Below are 16,570 nucleotides of genomic sequence, written 5' to 3'. Positions count from 1 at the left end.
ACTTAGCCTTTGAAGGCTTCACCTCTGTCAGGACCTGCCCAATCAATCAATCAATCAATCAGCCAGGGGACTGGCAGCAGCAGCCCCAGAAAGACTGGCCCCATTGGCAATGTCTACTCTGCACCAAAGCCCTTTCCTTCTCGCCTTCCACACCCTTCCTCTGGGTTTTCCCCAGTCAGGGCTGACTCTGCCAACTGATAAGACATCCTTGTTGGTGGGGCGCCTGGGTGGCTCAGTCTGTTAAGCACCTGATTTCAGCTCAGGTCATGATCTCAGGGTCCCGGGTTGGAGCCCCGTGCTCCACGCTCAGTGGGGAGTCTGCTTCTCCCTCTCCCTCTGCCCCTCCTCCCCTTAACTGCTCTCAAAAAAAAAAAAAAAAAAAAAAAAGACGTAGTTGTTGGGTCCCAGCATTTGACAGATAATTACTGTAGAGTTGCGTGATTACTGAGCAAATGAGTCTGAGTAACGTAAGACATCGCTGTAGCCCTGGGTTAGTAGGGAAGATAAAGCGCGGGGCCATGGTCAAGGCCAAGGGCAGGACAGTCTCTGTGGGAGGGAGGGCGCCGGGGGAACTTTCCAGCTGATTAGAAAGAACCACAGTGGGGAGGGACGGTCAGGAGCTGGGGGCCTGGGTTCCGGGAGGAGAATGGGGAGCGCACACAAGTTCAGGCAGCTCGGGATCAAGGACGGTTTCCGAGTCAGCCCCCCTCCCTCCCCTTGCTGGGTGCTTCACCATCTCTGCCCGCTGGGTCCCAAATCTCCAAGGAACAGGCGCAGAGAGATGCACAGAGATCCAGCAAGTGCGCAGAGCGGAACTGGACTCTGGGCCACGTCCAGATCCAGCGCCAAGTGCTTCCAGCGCTCCAGCGGGTCGGGGAGCCAAGGGCACCTGGCCAAACGGAACGCTAACGTTGCAAGCTGCTGGGACGGCGGTGGAAGGCGTACTTCAGGGCCGGGCGCCCCTGGGGGAGAGGGCTTGGGCTCCTGGCTGGTGAGCCACTCCAGGGAGCGGGCTGCCGAGAACCTCAAGGCAGCCTCGCGAGCGGGAAACGTGCGAAGCACGCCCGCGCCCCGGCCTCGCCAAGGAAGGTGTCGGCCTTTCTGGGAGGCACCACCGGCTCCGGCTTCGCGTGACCAGCAGGGGGCGCCCGATCCCCCCCGAAACCCGGGGAACGCGGGCTGGCGGGCCGCGCCTGAGGAGGTGATTCCGTCTGGGGAGGTGATTCAGCCCGAGGTCCTCTGCTGGCTTGTGCGTTGAAAAAGTGCTTGGAAACTATTTTCACCGGTTCCCTCTGCGGAATTGCACTGGGGCGGGGTAAGGACTTTTGTTTTTCGTTTTAAACCCAGCTCTGTAAACACTAAACATACTGCTGGACGCATTTGCAAGCTTGTATTAATTTGATTGAGAGTGCATGTTCTACAGCTGATTTGGCCTGGGTTCCCCAGAAGGCAGAGCCTGTGGGGGAGTGGCTTTAGGAGATGACAGGGTAAGGAGTGTGGCCAGGAGAGGAGAGAGAGGCTAACACCACTCCGCATTACCAAGGTGGTCCTTCCCCGCTCTGTCTCCCAGGACATTGCGGGCCACTTTACGGACTGTGTCTCAGAACCATCCTCCCGAGGAGGAGAGAAGGATTTATCCATTGCCTCCCGAGACCCCCTCCTCCGGCACAGGCTTGCAGGAGATTCTGTCCAGTTGCGCGGGTGCAAAGCCTCCTCAGGATGCTCTCCCTGCAGGCGCTCGACTCAGGATGAGAAGGCTGAAGAGGTGCACGTGATCTCAGAACCCCACCCGAGAAAGGGACCCAGAGGGGACAAGGGGACCCTAAGGAAGTCAGTCATCCACAGTAACTACCCAAACTCTTCATCTCAGGGACGTTTACACCAGGGTGTGTGTCTGAGATAGATTCTGGGAAGTGGGATTGCTTGGCTCAAGGGTCAAGGCACCTGCAATTTTGCTACATGTTGTAAGATCCTGGTATGAAGCAGTTGTACCATTTTGCATTTCCCAACAACTTAGTGAGCGCCTGCTTCCCCACAGCCTTGCCAGCAGAGAAGTTGCAAACTTTGGGGTTTTGCTGATCTGACAGGTGAGACATGACATCTTAGTGCGTTTTTATTTTGTATTTCTATTTATCATGAGCAAGATTGAGCATCCCACCTTATACACAAGGCTTTTTATTGCAGTATTAATTATATGAGCAGAAGACAGGAAACACAAAAGCACAATGAGATATCACCACCTCACGCCCATCAGAATGGCTGTTAAAAAACAACAAAACAGGGCACCTGGGTGGCACAGTCGGTTAACCGTCTGCCTTCAGCTCAGGTCGTGATCCCGGGGTCCTGGGATCGAGTCCTGCATCAGGCTCCCTGCTCAGTGGGGAGTCTGCTTCTCTCTCTACCCCCTGCTCATGCTCTCTCTCGAATTCTCTCAAATAAATAAATAAAATCTTAAAAGAAAAAACAAACAGAAAATAACAAGTGTTGGCAAGTATGCAGAGAAACTGGGACCCTTGTGCACTGTCGATGAGAATGTAAAATGATGCCGCCACTATGGAAAAGTTTGGTTTGGATTCCTAAAATAGTGTGACATGGAAGTACCATCTGATCCAGCAACTCCATTGGGTATATACCCTAAAGAATTGGAAGCAGGGTCTCAAAGAGATCATTGTACACCCATGTTCCTATCAACACCATTCACAACAGCCAAAAGGTGGAAGCAACTCACATGTCCATTGACAGATAAGTGGATAAACAAAATGTGGTGTAGGGGCACCTGGGTGGCTCAGTCGGTGAAGCGTCTGCCTTCGGCCCAGGTCATGATCCTGGGGTCCTGGGATTAAGTCCCGCATAGGGCTCCCTACTCAGTGGGGAGTCTGCTTCTCCCTCTGTCCCTCCCTGCCCCCCCACCCCCGCTTGTTCACAAGCTCTTTCTCTTGCAAAAATGAATAAAAACTAAAAAAAAAAAAAAAAAAAAAAAAAAAAAGAACGAGGGGCATCTCTAGGTCCTGCTGAGGTGTGACCTCCAGAATATGTCACTAAGTGAAGACAGCAAGAGGTTTTACAGATTTCACAATATGCTACAGCAACCAAGAAAAGGAGGAAATACAGATATAGATGCTTATATTTTCAAATAGAAACAATGGAAGGATAAATAAATCAATACAAACATTTACCTAGCGGGGAGGAAGGATCAGGCTAGAAGGGACAAGGGTGCAGCTGGACCTCTCCATACTTACCTTCTTTTTTTTTTTTTTTTAAGATTTTATTTATTCATTTGAGAGAGAGAGAGAGAGAGCACAAGCAGGGGGGAGGGGCAGAGGGAGAGGGAGAAGCAGACTCCCCGCTGAGCAGGGAGCCCAACACAGGGCTCGATCCCGGGACCCTGAGATCATGACCTGAGCCGAAAGCAGACGCTTAACCAACTGAGCCCCATCTCCATACCTATCTTGTTTCATACTTCTGCATTCAGAAATGTGTAAATGTGTACACAATTTTTTGAAAACTTTAATTAGTATAGAGTTTGTTGGATTAATTTCTCTGCAATCTCCATAAGCATAGCCTTGGAAGGGCTAGTGATTTTTTTTTTAAAGATTTATTTATTTATTTGAGAGAGAGAGGGTGCAGGGGGGGAGGGGCAGAGGGAGCAAGAATCTCAAGCAGACTCCACGCTGATTGCAGAGCCTGATGCAGGGCTTGATCTCGTGAGATCATGACCTGAGCCGAAACCAAGAGTCAGACGGTTAACCAACTGTGCCACCCAGGCGCCCCATTAAGATTTTATTTTTAAGTAATCTCTACACCCAACGTGGGGCTCAAACTCACAACCCCTGAGATCAGGAGTTGCATGTCTACTGAGCCAGCCAGGAGCCCCTAAGAGGGTTGGTGATTTTTGAGATTTCTTCCACAGGATGGGTATATTAAAAAACAAACAAAATGAACAAAAACCCCCCAGAACGTAACAAGTATTGGTGAGGCTATGAAAAAGATGGAACCCTCACACATTGCTAGTGTAATGTAAATGGTGTGGCTGCCTCGGAAAATAGTCTGGCTTCCTCAGAAATTGAAACAGGGTTAGCATACCCAAGAGAAATGAAAACACATGTCCACACAAAGGCTCTTACACAAATGTTCATAGCAGCTTTATTTATAACAAATAATACAATAATAAAATAAATGATAACCCCAAACTGAGGACAACCCAGATTTCCACCAGCAGAGGAATGGATACACTGCGGTATTTCCACATGATGGACTACTACTCACCAGTAGAAAGGCATGCTGATGTGCCAAATAACATAAATGAATCCTAAAGTACTTTTGCAGAGTGAAAGAAATTAGGCTTTCAAAAGTACATACTGTATGATTCCATTTGCAGAAAATTCTGGAAAATGAACTTAATCTATAATAATAAAAAGCAGATCAGTGGTGCCCTGGGGCAGGGGGAGGAGGGCAGGGGTGCCCCTTACGGCACGAGGAAACTCTGGGGTGTGATGAATATGTTCATTGTCTTGATCGTGGTGATGGTCTCATGGGTATGTAGATACACATAGGAACTCATCACATTATACACTTTGGTTTTTTGTTTTGTTTAAGATTTATTTATTTTTAGAGAGAGCACAGGTGCAGGAGGAAGGGCAGAGGGAGAGAGAGAGAGGGAGATTCTCAGGCAGACTTCCTGCTGAGTGTGGAGCCCGACGCCGGGCTCGATTGCACGACCCTGAGATCATGACCTGAGCCGAAATCAAGAGTCAGGCATTCAACCAACTGAGCCACCCAGGCGCCCGTAAATTATACACTTTGCATATCGGCAGTTAGTTGTTCACAAAATAGGATAATAAACGATGCTTAACATTTTTAAAACATGAATGTAAGTTTTTGGACGATATCTTTTTTTTAAGATTTATTTTTAAGTAATCTCTACACCCAACGTGACCTCAAACTCACAACCCTAAGATGGACAGTCACATGCTCCAATGGCTGAGCCAGCCGGGCATCCCGATATCTTCTATTTAGTTGGAAAATCCTTTCTATTTCTAGGTTTTAGGAAGAATTTTTTTTCAGGTGGACTATCTATCAAATACTTTTTTGGCATCTATTATATGGTTTTTCCTTCTTTAATCTGTTTGTATGGTACGTTTATAGATTCTCCAGCATTAATTCATCTCCGTATCCCTGAAATAAACACAACTTGATCATGACACATTGCCATTTTAATACACTGCTGAAATTGATTTGCTAATATTTTGCAGGGATTTTTGCAGTTATCTTTTTATTACTAGCTAATTTAATTGCTTCCATCGTCCTGGTGAGAATGGCCCGTGGCTTTCTTTGGCACACGGTTTGCTCTCGGCTATGCTGGTCATGCGCTGAGGAACGAACGTTCTCTCTTTCCGTTCTCTGGAAGAGTTTGTTCTTTTCCGGTTGAGATGATCCGTTCCTTGCCAGTATGGTGGAGCCTGCCTTATGAAGCCAGCTGGGCTGGGTATTTTCTTTGCGGGGAGATTTGTAATGACTAATTAAATCTCTTTAATGGTTCCAGGGAAAATTCAGGCTTCTCTTTTTTCCTTTTTTTTTTTTTTTAAAGTGCCAGCATTTGTTTGTTTGTTTGTTTTTTAAAAGATTTTATTTATTCGACAGACAGAGACACAGCGAGAAAGGGACACATGCAGGGGGAGGGTCAGAGGGAGAAGCAGGCTTCCTGCCGAGTAGGGAGCCTGATGCGGGCTCGATCCCAGGACCCTGGGACCATGACCTGAGCCGAAGGCACACGCTTAATGACTGAGCCACTCAGGCGCCCCCTCTTTTTTCCTTTTGAAAAAAATTTTATTATGGAAAATATCCACCACACAAAAGTAGAGAGGATGGTATGGTGAGCCCTCATGTACCAGCTTATAACCACATCTTTTCATCTGTACCCCCACCCACTTCCCCTGCCCACATCCTAGACCACCTGGAAACAAATTCCAGACACCTTATCATTTCATCTGTAAGGATTCTACTAATTCTCTCCAAAAGAGAATGATTTTATTATTATTATTTTTTTTTAAGATTTTATTCATTTGAGAGAGCGCACAAGCAAGGGGGAGTGGGAGAGGGAGAAGCAGACTCCCCACTGAGCAGGGAGCCCAATGCGGGGCTTGATCCCAGGACCCTGGGATCATGACCTGAGCCGAAGGCAGACACTTAACCGACTGAGCCACCCAGGCGCCCCAAAAGATAAGGATTTTAAAAACGCAAAATGTAACCCTTCTATATCATGCCTACAAAATTTAATAATTCTGTAATATTAAATAGTCTGTTTCCATCTTTCCCCAGTTGTCTTATATGTTGGGGGGTGGGATTGGTGGTTTTGTTTGTTTCAGTTAGTTTGTTTGAAAATCAGGAGCCAATTAAGGCCCATACATTGTGACCGGTTGATGTGTGTCTTCAGAGGCCTGCGCAGCATGAGGGTTCATGCCCCCCAGTCCCATTTGTTTTCACTTCTGGGGCCATGCACAGGCCCCCCTCCACGGTCATCCACACCCCCAAGCCACTGAGCGGCCTTGCACTTTCCCCAGGAGAGCTGTGCACCTGCTGGCATAACCCCAGGACATGGGTCTCAAGGGTCCACACCCAGCCCACCGCCGGTGAGCCCGCGGAGTCCCCGAGACGTTGCTTCGTCCCCTGACTTCAATTCAGCCCTGGCTGATCAGAACCGGGACACGGACCAGTTGAAAACGGACTGAGTAGGTGGTATCACAGTATTGCTAAATATATTAGGAGGGGACAAAAGCAACAGACAGGCCACTGGTGGTGGCTCCCAAGGGGGCAGGGGCCAAGGCTCCTGCTCTGTGGCTCCAGGGACAGCGGTGCCTGCGGCAGCCCTAGGCCACCCTGCTCCCCAGGGTCCCCCGCGAGGCCTCCTCTCTCCCCGCGGTGCTGTTCCTGCCCACGGCGCGAGTCCCGTGGGCCTTTGCTCCCTCGCAGTCCCCTGCGGCTGCACAGGCTTCTGCGGCATCCTGTCCCCCGTGTGTGCGGGTGCACATGGGACATCCTGGGCACAGGCTTCTGAGCGCGCTCGTCCTGATTCTGGACACGCCGAGGACGGGCGGCAGGCCAGGCGCTGCACGCGGGGGGCCTCCCAGCCTGCTCGGGGGAGGGCGTCCACCTGCTAGGAGCGCCCCGGGAGCAGCAGAGACTCGCCTGCGTCCGAACTGACGACGGGGGCGGCAGGCGCGAGGGTGGAGGGACCGGGGACGGCTGTGTGGCACGGAGCCCGTGGAAGCGGGACAAGGACAAAGCTGGTGTGAGGCTTCGCTCCCGGACAGAGCGGGCAAGCAGCTGGTTGTGTGGCAGACACCGGGCCGGCTGGGTCCCCTCCGGAAGCGGGAGGCACAGTCCCCCCCGCCACAGGGCCGGCGTCTGCGCTCGCCCAGCCGTCACGTCTGGTCCTCTCCCTGGGATGCTACACATGTTCTCGAAAGCACGGCTGTCTGGCGAGTGCAGGCTGCCTTCCGCACAGTTTTTCGGCTACGGTCTCCCCTCCTCGCGGCCGTGCTGCGCTTCCACTCTGGACCCGGCTCCGCACCGTCGCCGCCAACCACGTGGTCTTCCTTTTTCTCGCGGGAAGATGCCCCGGACGAGAGATGGACCGGCTCCACGGTTGTTCAGTGTGCAGTTCCGTGGTGGTAACTGCACCGACGCTGTTGCGCCACCATCCATACCCCGGCTCAGCTGGAACCACTGGGCACTTTTGTTGACCCCGTCCCCGCCCAGCTGCCATCCGTCCCCGGGGCCGGTGGGGCGGCTTGAGCGGCAGGTCCTGGGGCCCCTCACTGCTGCCGGCTGAGCCTGCTTCTGATCCTGTTAGGGACTGTGTCTCCCCCACCCCCCCAAATTCATATGGCAAAACCCTACCTCCCCATGTGATGGCATTGAGAGGTGGGGCCTCCGGAGATGAGGGAGAGAGATCCCTCATGATGGGATTAGGAGTGGTGAGAGAGCATGCTTCCCTGCTCCGCCACGTGAGGACACAAGGGGAAGTGGGTCATCTGCAAGACAGCCCTCGCCCGGCCACGGGGGCACCCTGATCTTGAAATTCCCGCCAACTTCTGTTGCGTAAAAGCCACCCAGTCTATGGAATTTTGACAGCAACCTGAGCTGAGACACAGCCAAAGGTGGTCCGTCACGGTCACACTTCTCAGCGTCTCATACTGCCCAGGCTCCTTGTTAGGCTTTGTAGGCAGGACACGTCTCACTCCACATTTTCAGGGGTGCAGGGGATGTGGTTTTAAAATGTTTCTGTGTAACTTACTTTGTATGTCACACCTGCCGCTCTCCTGCAGTGGTAGAAACTTCACGTCAACGGTGGAGCTTTTCCTAGGACACGTCTAAATACTGACCTGATACGAAGGCATTTTAACAGCAAGTCAGATCTCTGCAGGTGCGTCTCTCGTCCTTGCTCCCCAACCCCGATCTAGCGCTCACTCTCTGCCTCCTTTGGCTGCCTGTGTATTTTGCCCCTATGGACACCATGGCATTGCCAGAGAGCTCTGAGGAGCAAGACCCCCCTTCTTGCTGCAAGGCATGGTAAGAACGCCCTTCTATCTTCTGTTAGGTATCACGTCATCCTCATCCGAACAGTTAAATGCCATGCGAGAATCCCCTCATTTCCAGTGACACTAGGAAACCCAGCTCCACGGCAGCATCAACTGCTGTCAACTCTGGCCCATGAGGGTCAGCCACCAACAGCTTCCAGATGACTCAATGCCCCCCTCACTATCTCATCCCCTACTGCCTCAGCAGAGGGACATCCTCTGGGCAGCCGCCGAAGAACAGTCAAATAGGGGCGCCTGGGTGGCTCAGCCGGCTAATTGTCTGACTTTGGCTCAGGTCATGATCCCAGGAGTCCTGGGATGAGCCCCACGTGGGACTCCCTGCTCAGCGGGGAGCCTGCTTCTCCCTCTGCCCCTCCCCCCTGCTCATGCTCTCTCTCTCAAATTTTTAAAGTCTTTTTTTTTTTTAAGATTTTATTTATTTATTTGACAGAGAGAGATATAGCAAGAGAGGGAACACAAGCAGGGGGAGTGGGAGAGGGAGAAGCAGGCTTCCCACCAAGCAGGGAGCCTGATGCGGGGCTTGATCCCAGGACCCTGGGATCATGACCTGAACCGAAGGCAGACACTTAATGACTGAGCCACCCAGGTGCCCCAAATTTTTAAAATCGTAAAAAAAAAAAAAAAAAAAAAAAAAGGAACAAATGGTCAATCTTCTGGTTTTATGTAATAAACCCACTCTAAGATCCCCACTTGCCCTGAGCCTTCAGGCTCCTTCTTCCAAACTCGGCTCAAGGCAACTCTGGCATCTCCAGCTCATTGACTGAGGCCACCAATGTGTCCAAACTTCTGGAGGCATTAGGATAGGCTCTGGGTGTTCTTGGCAGGACTTTAGGTCTTGAGTCATGGGAAATGCTCCCATTATCAATCAACTCGTTACCCAGTATTATATATCCCACCCCCATCTAGTACCCTCAGGATCCACTCCTGCACGTGCTGCCCTTAGGTCCTGTGGTTTGACCGTTGCTGCAACTTTTTGGGCAATTGAGCTATTTCCTCCTAGAGTAGGGACTGTGCTTCACTGCTGAGGCTAAGCGGAGCCCAGTTCTAGTTGTTGGTTTGGAGGCAATGGGCAGAGGTGATCTCGACAGTGATGAGCATCATTTCATAAGACAATCGGCTCAGGTGCGATCTCTGCATGGCCTCCGGGCAAAATGAGCTATTCTTCTCTATCAAGTGGGGGAAGGAAGCAGCAGCTGCTGGCCAGGGGGATTCGGGGGCTCTGGGGCTCAAGATCCTTAGGTATATCCACCCAAACATCCCCATGCCAGGCCTCAGGATCCCATTCCACAGCACCCCCCTCGATGCCCTGACTTTATAGCACAGGAAAATTGCTGAGGATGACGGGTCTCCTCTGCAGCTCTGCAGCCCTTATGATCACATCGTGGGCCTCGCTGCCAGCATGCTCTGCCTTCCTGGCTGCAAAAGTGAGCATTTCCTTACGTTGCCTCAGGAGACTTTCTGGCTTTCATATCATGCCCTGTCAAGGGGGTTCACTTGAGCCTTATGTTCTTTCAGCAAAGTTTCTAAAGCAGGTTTAGAAAAACTAGCCGCCTCCATAATCCTTGTAGCTACAGCTGCCCTCCTATCTTTCAAGTGCCAAAGCTACTCCATAAGCCAAGCTCTCCCCTCCACTTCTGTCTTACTCCAGTCTACAGAAGGTAAGAGTCTCATGCTCCAGGACCCAAGGGGTTAGCACCACCCAATGACCAATAGTGGTGAGAAGTCACTGTTGCCTTCTGAATGGTGGATGAGCCATAGTTCTAGATTCCTAACCCCACAGTGTCCCTTCTAGGGCTACTCCCTACTGTTTTAGCTTGCATCCCCATAAAAGCTTGAGCCTAGAACTTGGGTGCAGTTGATTTGGTAGATGAATCCAGGAAATGGGAGAGAGGGAGTGAGGAGAGTGACACAGGGCAGAAGGAAAAGTCAACAAAGTCTATTTTGGGGGCGCCTGGGTGGCTCAGTCAGTTAAGCATCTGCCTTCAGCTCAGGTCATGGTCCTGGGGTCCTGGGATCGAGTCCCGCATCAGGCTCCCTGCTCAGCGGGGAGTCTGCTTCTCCCTCTACCCCTCCTCCCTGCTTATGATCTCTCTTTCTCAAATAAATAAATAAAATCTTTTAAAAAAAAAGTCTATTTTGGCTCCCATCCCTTATGGGCTGAAGGCATTCGCTTACCTGCACTCCCAGGCTAGGCCTGTGGGGTTGAGAGAGCTCCTGAGGCTTAGGAGAAAGCGACAGGAGACGCTGGAAATGAGGCACTGACAGTGTCCACGGAGCCATCTACCCTTGCTGTGGCTGAAGTCAGAGGTGGGCTGATTGGATGGAACCAAAAGTTCCAGAACATCTAGTACACCTTTCTTGCCTTCGCGGGGATCAGAAATCTGGGACAATACCAAAGGCCACACGCCATCGGCTCCCTGGGACTCAGGTTCCTGCCTCTGTAGACCTTTGTGCATTCTAGAAGTATGTGGAAAGGGCCTACTAAGTGTTGTTAAGGACTTTTCTACAACGAGATACAGGAAAGAACAGAACGAAAAGCCCTGAGGAGCTTATGTCCTAGTTGGGGGGGGGGGGCAGAGGAGACCAACAGTAAAATAGCATGCCAAGTGGTTATGGACGTTAGAAAACAAAAAGGGCAAGGAGGATCCGTTGTCCCACTTTGGTTGGGTTGGGAAGAAGACGGACTCCTTTAAACAGTCATCAGGGAAAACCTCGCAGAAAAGGTGATATTTAGGCAGACATCTGAAGGAAGTGAGAGTAAGACCAGCCAGATACTGAGGAGGAGGAATGGGGAGCAAGGAGGGAAATAGTGCCCAGGAGCTCGTAGTGCCTTGGAAGCCAGGTGAAGACAGTGTTTCCAGGAGGAGCAGGAGGGGTCAACAGCAAGAAATGCGGCTAATGGGCCAAGACGAAGGCAGAGAATTGGCCAAAGTCAATAACATTGGAGGGTGATGGCGTCTGTGAGGAGAGCAGGCTGGGGAGAGTGGGGGGTGAGAAACCCAAACTCGAGGGGGATTAAGAGCGAAGAGGGAGGGGAAGAATTGAGGACAGTGAATACAAGCAACTTTTTGGAGTTTAGTTACAAAAGGAAGCAGAGAAATGGGGCAGTAGCTGGAAAGTCATGTGGGGTCAAGAAAGGCTAGGTTTTCCAAGATGGAAGATCTACCAGGTTCTCTACTTCCATTTCCCTTCATCTTCCCTCTTGCTGTTGACAAATCTGTGACCTTTTTGACCTCCCTCTTCAAGCCCAAAAATATTTTTTGCAAAGCTCTAGATACCCAGAGAGTTCTGAGCTGTAGGAGGTGAAAGCCACAAAGAGTCCTTTGTTCCTGCTTTCTGCTCTGTCACATCCTTCCCTGGGGCAATGAGCCTGGCTGCCTCGTCAGGGGGTGAAATTCCACAGCAAAAAGAACAAAGTCAGATATCTCAAAATATCATCCTGCTCCATTTATTTTGGGCCCTTCAGCCACTTGGATGCCTTTCCCTAAACATGGGGCTCCCTGCCTGCCTGCTGCTGGTCTAGCAGGACAGATACTTTACTCTAGAACTATTTATTTTCAAGTAGTCTGGCCAAAGCAATATTCCCTAAACTTTAGGCATTCTTGGATCGCTGTTACGATTTTGGCTATTTTCCCATACCTCATATAGTTTTTACTCCATGTTTTTATATAAAGCACTTTCCTTTACATTTTTTTTTATTGTCTAAAATTTGCCTAACCTAAAACTCACTAAAGTGTATACAATTTGGTGGCTTTTAGAACATTCACATTGTTGTGCCACCATTACCAAACAGTTCCAAAACCTTTTTATTCAGTCTAAAAGGGAACCCTTCACCTGCCAAGCAGTACCTCGCTCCTTCCCACCCCCCCCGCCCCCAGTCCTTGGTAACCACCAATCTGCTTCCTGTCTCTATGGATTTGCCTATTATGGATATTTTATAGAAACAGAATCATGTCAGGGTGCTGTGGCTCAGTCGGTTGAGCGTCTGCCTTCGGCTCAGGTCATGATCCCAGGCCCCTGGGATCGAGCCCTGCATCAGGCTCCCTGCTAGGCGGGGAGTCTGCTTCTCCCTCTGCCCCTCCCAGCCACCCCCCCCCCGCCCCCGCTCGTGTAATCTTAAAAAAAAAAGCAAACAGAATCCCAAAATACATGGTCCTTTGGGTCTAGCGTCTTTCACTTATATGGTTTCTCCATTAGTCCCTTCTTTTGGGTTTGATTTTTTTTCTAGTGTATCATTTTGATTCCCTTCTCATTTCCTTCTCTGTATATATTTTTTTCTTAGTTATCTTATTTTTTATTTTTACTTATTCTTTTTAAGATTTAGTTGAGATAGAAAGCATGGGGGGGAGAGGGAGAAGCAGACTCCCTGCTGAGGGTGGGGGGGAGGCTCCATCCCAGGACCCTGAGATCATGACCTGAGCTAAAGGCAGACGCTTAACCGACTGAGCCACTCAGGTGCCCCAAGATTTTTTTTTTTTTTTTAAGTAATCTCTACTCCCAATGCAGGGCTCGAACTCCCGACCCTGAGACCAAGAGTCACTTTGCTCTTCCGACTAAGCCAGCCAGGCCCTCCCACTTTCTTAGTTATTTTAAAAGGAAAATTCATTTCACCATCATAACTATTTTAAATACTTTGTTTAATCTAGGTTAATGTAAATATAGAATTATTAAAATACAAAAAAGCACTGCTCAAAAGCAATGTTTTTCAATTTTGTGTCTAATGACCTGTTTTGTATTGTTTTGCTGCTTGAATGAATAAGGACACATCTTTATACAAAGCAGATGTTTAGTAATCCCTAGTCTGCGCCTGAAACAAAGGCTGAGGCAGGACACCCACTTCTCTCTCTTGTCATATGGCCCTCGGGAAATGTGTCCCCAGTCTCAAGTTTCAGTGGATGCAGAAACGCACGGTCTATATTCCAGGGAAGAGGTTAGCGGTTGCCAGGACCAGTGTCCACTCCCCAAAGCATCTTATATAGTACCTTGTGTGTATGGGGGTTGGGGAAATGGGCTCCCCATGTCCTGGGAAAGAACATTGACCCAGAAGGCATCTAGGAAGAGATCAAAATCAGACACCTACAACAAGGAAGGAGTGAAGCGACCAGGAGGTGACAGCCGCACTTCAGCTCAAGGAAACTGCTGGCTGGACAGAATGAAGGTCCAGGGTGGTGGCCAAGACTCTTCTTCATGAGAACACAGGAAATCTGGATTTTTAATGTGAAATCTCCAAATTCTTAAATGTTGGCAACGAATGCAAAATTTTTAAGCAACGTGGGTGGAGCAAATCCTATCTGTGTACAGGATTTGCCCCGGAGTGCTTGTTTGTACCCTGGGTCAGACAAACCCTTTATTCTACGGAGGAGAAAAAGCGAGGCCTGTAATAGCGAAGCGACTCGCCCAAAGCCACACGGCCAGGTGGGAGAGGCTGAGCCCAGGTTCGAGAAAGCTGAGTAAAATACACTTACTCTGGACCCAGGCTGAAACCCCTCTGGCCCGCTCCGCGCCTCTAAACCAGGGCGGGGGGAGCCAGGAGCAAGGTTCCCGACCCCGTCGGCCTGCCCACCTCACCGCACCCTCCATCACTGAGCGCCCAAGGTTTCGCTGCTCCCCAAGACTCGGTCCTCGGTCCCTTGGGCCAAGAGTGCCCCTGCCTGCTCCTTTTTGCCGTCCTCGCGCCCCTTCCCCGCCCCGCTCCGCGGGCACTGCCCGCTGCAAGCCCGGCTCCCCGTCCCGCGTTCCCAGCGGGCCGCACACACACACCTTCCTCCACAGCCCTATCGCGCCCTCCCGGGACCGGCTGCTGGCTGAGTCACCCGTCCACACCGGGCACTAGGTGACGGTCCCTACCCGCGAGTCGGGAGCCCGCGCCAGGCCCGCTTCGCCGCCCACGACCGCGCCCCGGCCGGCGGCGAGCAGCGAAGTGCGCGTGCGCCGCACGGGCTTTATTGCGTCAGCGCGACTCCAGAGCGCGCGGCTCGATCATGAGCACGCCGCTCGCGCCCTCGCGTTTGCGCATCTTCCTCGGCCAGGCGCGCGCCGCGGCCGCCGCGCTGGCCTGGCTGTCGAGCTTCTTCTCCAGCAGGTGCATGCGCGCCGTGGTCTCGGTCAGCATGTCCATGAGCAGTTCCTGCTGCAGCTTCAGGTAGTTGTTCTCCTCCAGGAGCACCTGGCTCCTGACCCGCGGCACCGGCGGCTTCCAGCCCGAGACGGTCGGCGAGGACAGCGGCGGCCGCGACCGCACCGGCAGCCTCTCGGTGGTCCACCGACCGCCGCGGAACACGAAGGCCTCGTCGCTCAGGCGCATGCGCGGCGCGCCGTAGCTGAGGCCCAGCTCGGCCTGGCGCGTCCGGTGGTCCAGCAGGTAGAAGGTGGACATGGAGGAGATGCGGCGCAGCGGCGGGCGCCGCGGCGAGAAGCGCCGCGAGAAGTGGTCGGCCCAGAACTGCCGGAGCTGCTCCCACAGGCGGCCGGCGTGGCCCGAGGCCGGGCACCGGAAGGCCTCCAGGGCGAGGGCCGAGTGGGCCTAGTCCGGCGCGCGGGTGCCCGGTGCCGGGCCTCGAGGACGTGGACGACCGGGGCTGCGCCCTTGCCTCCGGAGCCCCGGTGTCCGGAATGATGAAGGCGAGCCAGGGGCACCTCTGCGGAGCAAGAGTCCGGGTGAGCAGCCTGCTTGGACGGGCTGGCCCGTCGGGCCGCGAGCACCGGTGGACAAAGCTTAGCTCTGAGGCCGGCAGCAGGGGCTAGCCAGCAGCTGGCCGCTGAGGAGCCCGTCCCTACACACTGGCGCCGACACAAGTCCCCTGAAACTACCTTCCCCAAAGACCACTCTGCGTCAGGCGCAGGGGACGTACGTGCAGACGAAGGACCGCAACCCTGGCTTTCTGAGCCTCGGCGGGGCTGCTGGAAGGGTTAGGGGCCCGGGAGTTGGGAATGGTAGAGACAGGTTTAACTTAAAAGTTAAGCAGGGCTTTGCTAGGTGAATTGGGGGTAGATAAGGGAGAGGGCCCCTACGCAGAGTGAAGAGCCGGGCACGGCTTGCATGTTCCGGACGTGAGGAAGAGCTTGGAGTAGGGTCGGTGTATGGTACTCGGCTGGGAATACAAGAGGAAGCTGGAAGGGGGACCAGGGCCTAAACTGCATTCTGGCAGTTTACAAAGCCAGGGCTAGCTCTGGATTCAGAAAAGTATTCGGTAGGATATCTGAACTAACCAGTGGCATAATGCGCCCTGGGCCAGACCTGGTCTGGGCAGGGGTTCTGAGCCTGTGGCCGCCCTCAAGATGCTCCTGGTCCAGCTTGGAACCCAGATGTGTGTGTGGATGACAGTAGTTCAGTATGCTCGGTGACGTGCTTGGGGCACGTGCTGTGGGCTAGGACCATTGCTTAGGATTCGAGGTCATAGGGGGTATGCAGACTACATGTGACTTTTCTCCCAAGCAGACTACATCCTCAAGGAAGCTGAAGTACAGGTAACAAGTCTCATTCTCTGTCTCCCCCAAAGCCTGGAAGTGCTGACTCTAGTCTATGGGAAAAGGATTATATGTTCCCTCTTCTCCCACATGGAGGGTGAAAAGGGAAGGAACCCTCTGTCATGCCTACATCGATCCAATACACACGTGTTCCTCTTGCACATAGCTGGGCTGAGGGGATGGTACTATTCCCTAGATCTGACTGAGGGTGCCATCTCTGAAAGCCCAAAGAGGGCCCGAGAGGGTGCAGCCGGCCCGCCTGCAAGGCTGCATCCTCCCAGAGGCCCTTTCCCAGTAATCCTCCCTGCAGGTTGGGCCTCACCTGGAGGACGTGCTGGAGGTGCTGAGCTGCTGCCCCAGGCCTGGCCCATGTCTGAACCACTCAGCTGCTCTCCACCAGCTGTGACTCACAATGCCGCCAGGCCAGACTAGCCCAGGACAGGAGGGGTGCCCACAGTCCAGCCATAAAGCAGACTCTGCGCTCTCCCCGTATTCACGCAACA

The 16,570-nt window shown here is 52.3% G+C and overlaps 1 protein-coding gene across 1 annotated transcript; it reads right to left on the bottom strand.

The window, feature by feature from the left end:
- Positions 1-13,303: 13,303 nt before the first annotated feature.
- Positions 13,304-15,818, bottom strand: CBY3 (chibby family member 3). The gene is given in 3 exon segments (XM_035029317.1): positions 13,304-15,238; positions 15,612-15,691; positions 15,810-15,818. Coding segments are annotated over 3 exon segments (777 nt in total). The 3' UTR covers positions 13,304-14,550.
- Between the last annotated feature and the right edge of the window lie 752 nt (positions 15,819-16,570).

The sequence above is a fragment of the Mirounga leonina genome, unplaced genomic scaffold, assembly GCF_011800145.1.
Source record: "Mirounga leonina isolate KUSES-001 unplaced genomic scaffold, KU_Mleo_1.0 Mir_239, whole genome shotgun sequence".
In the NCBI taxonomy this organism is placed as follows: domain Eukaryota; kingdom Metazoa; phylum Chordata; class Mammalia; order Carnivora; family Phocidae; genus Mirounga; species Mirounga leonina.
This window is presented reverse-complemented; position numbering and strand designations above follow the sequence as displayed.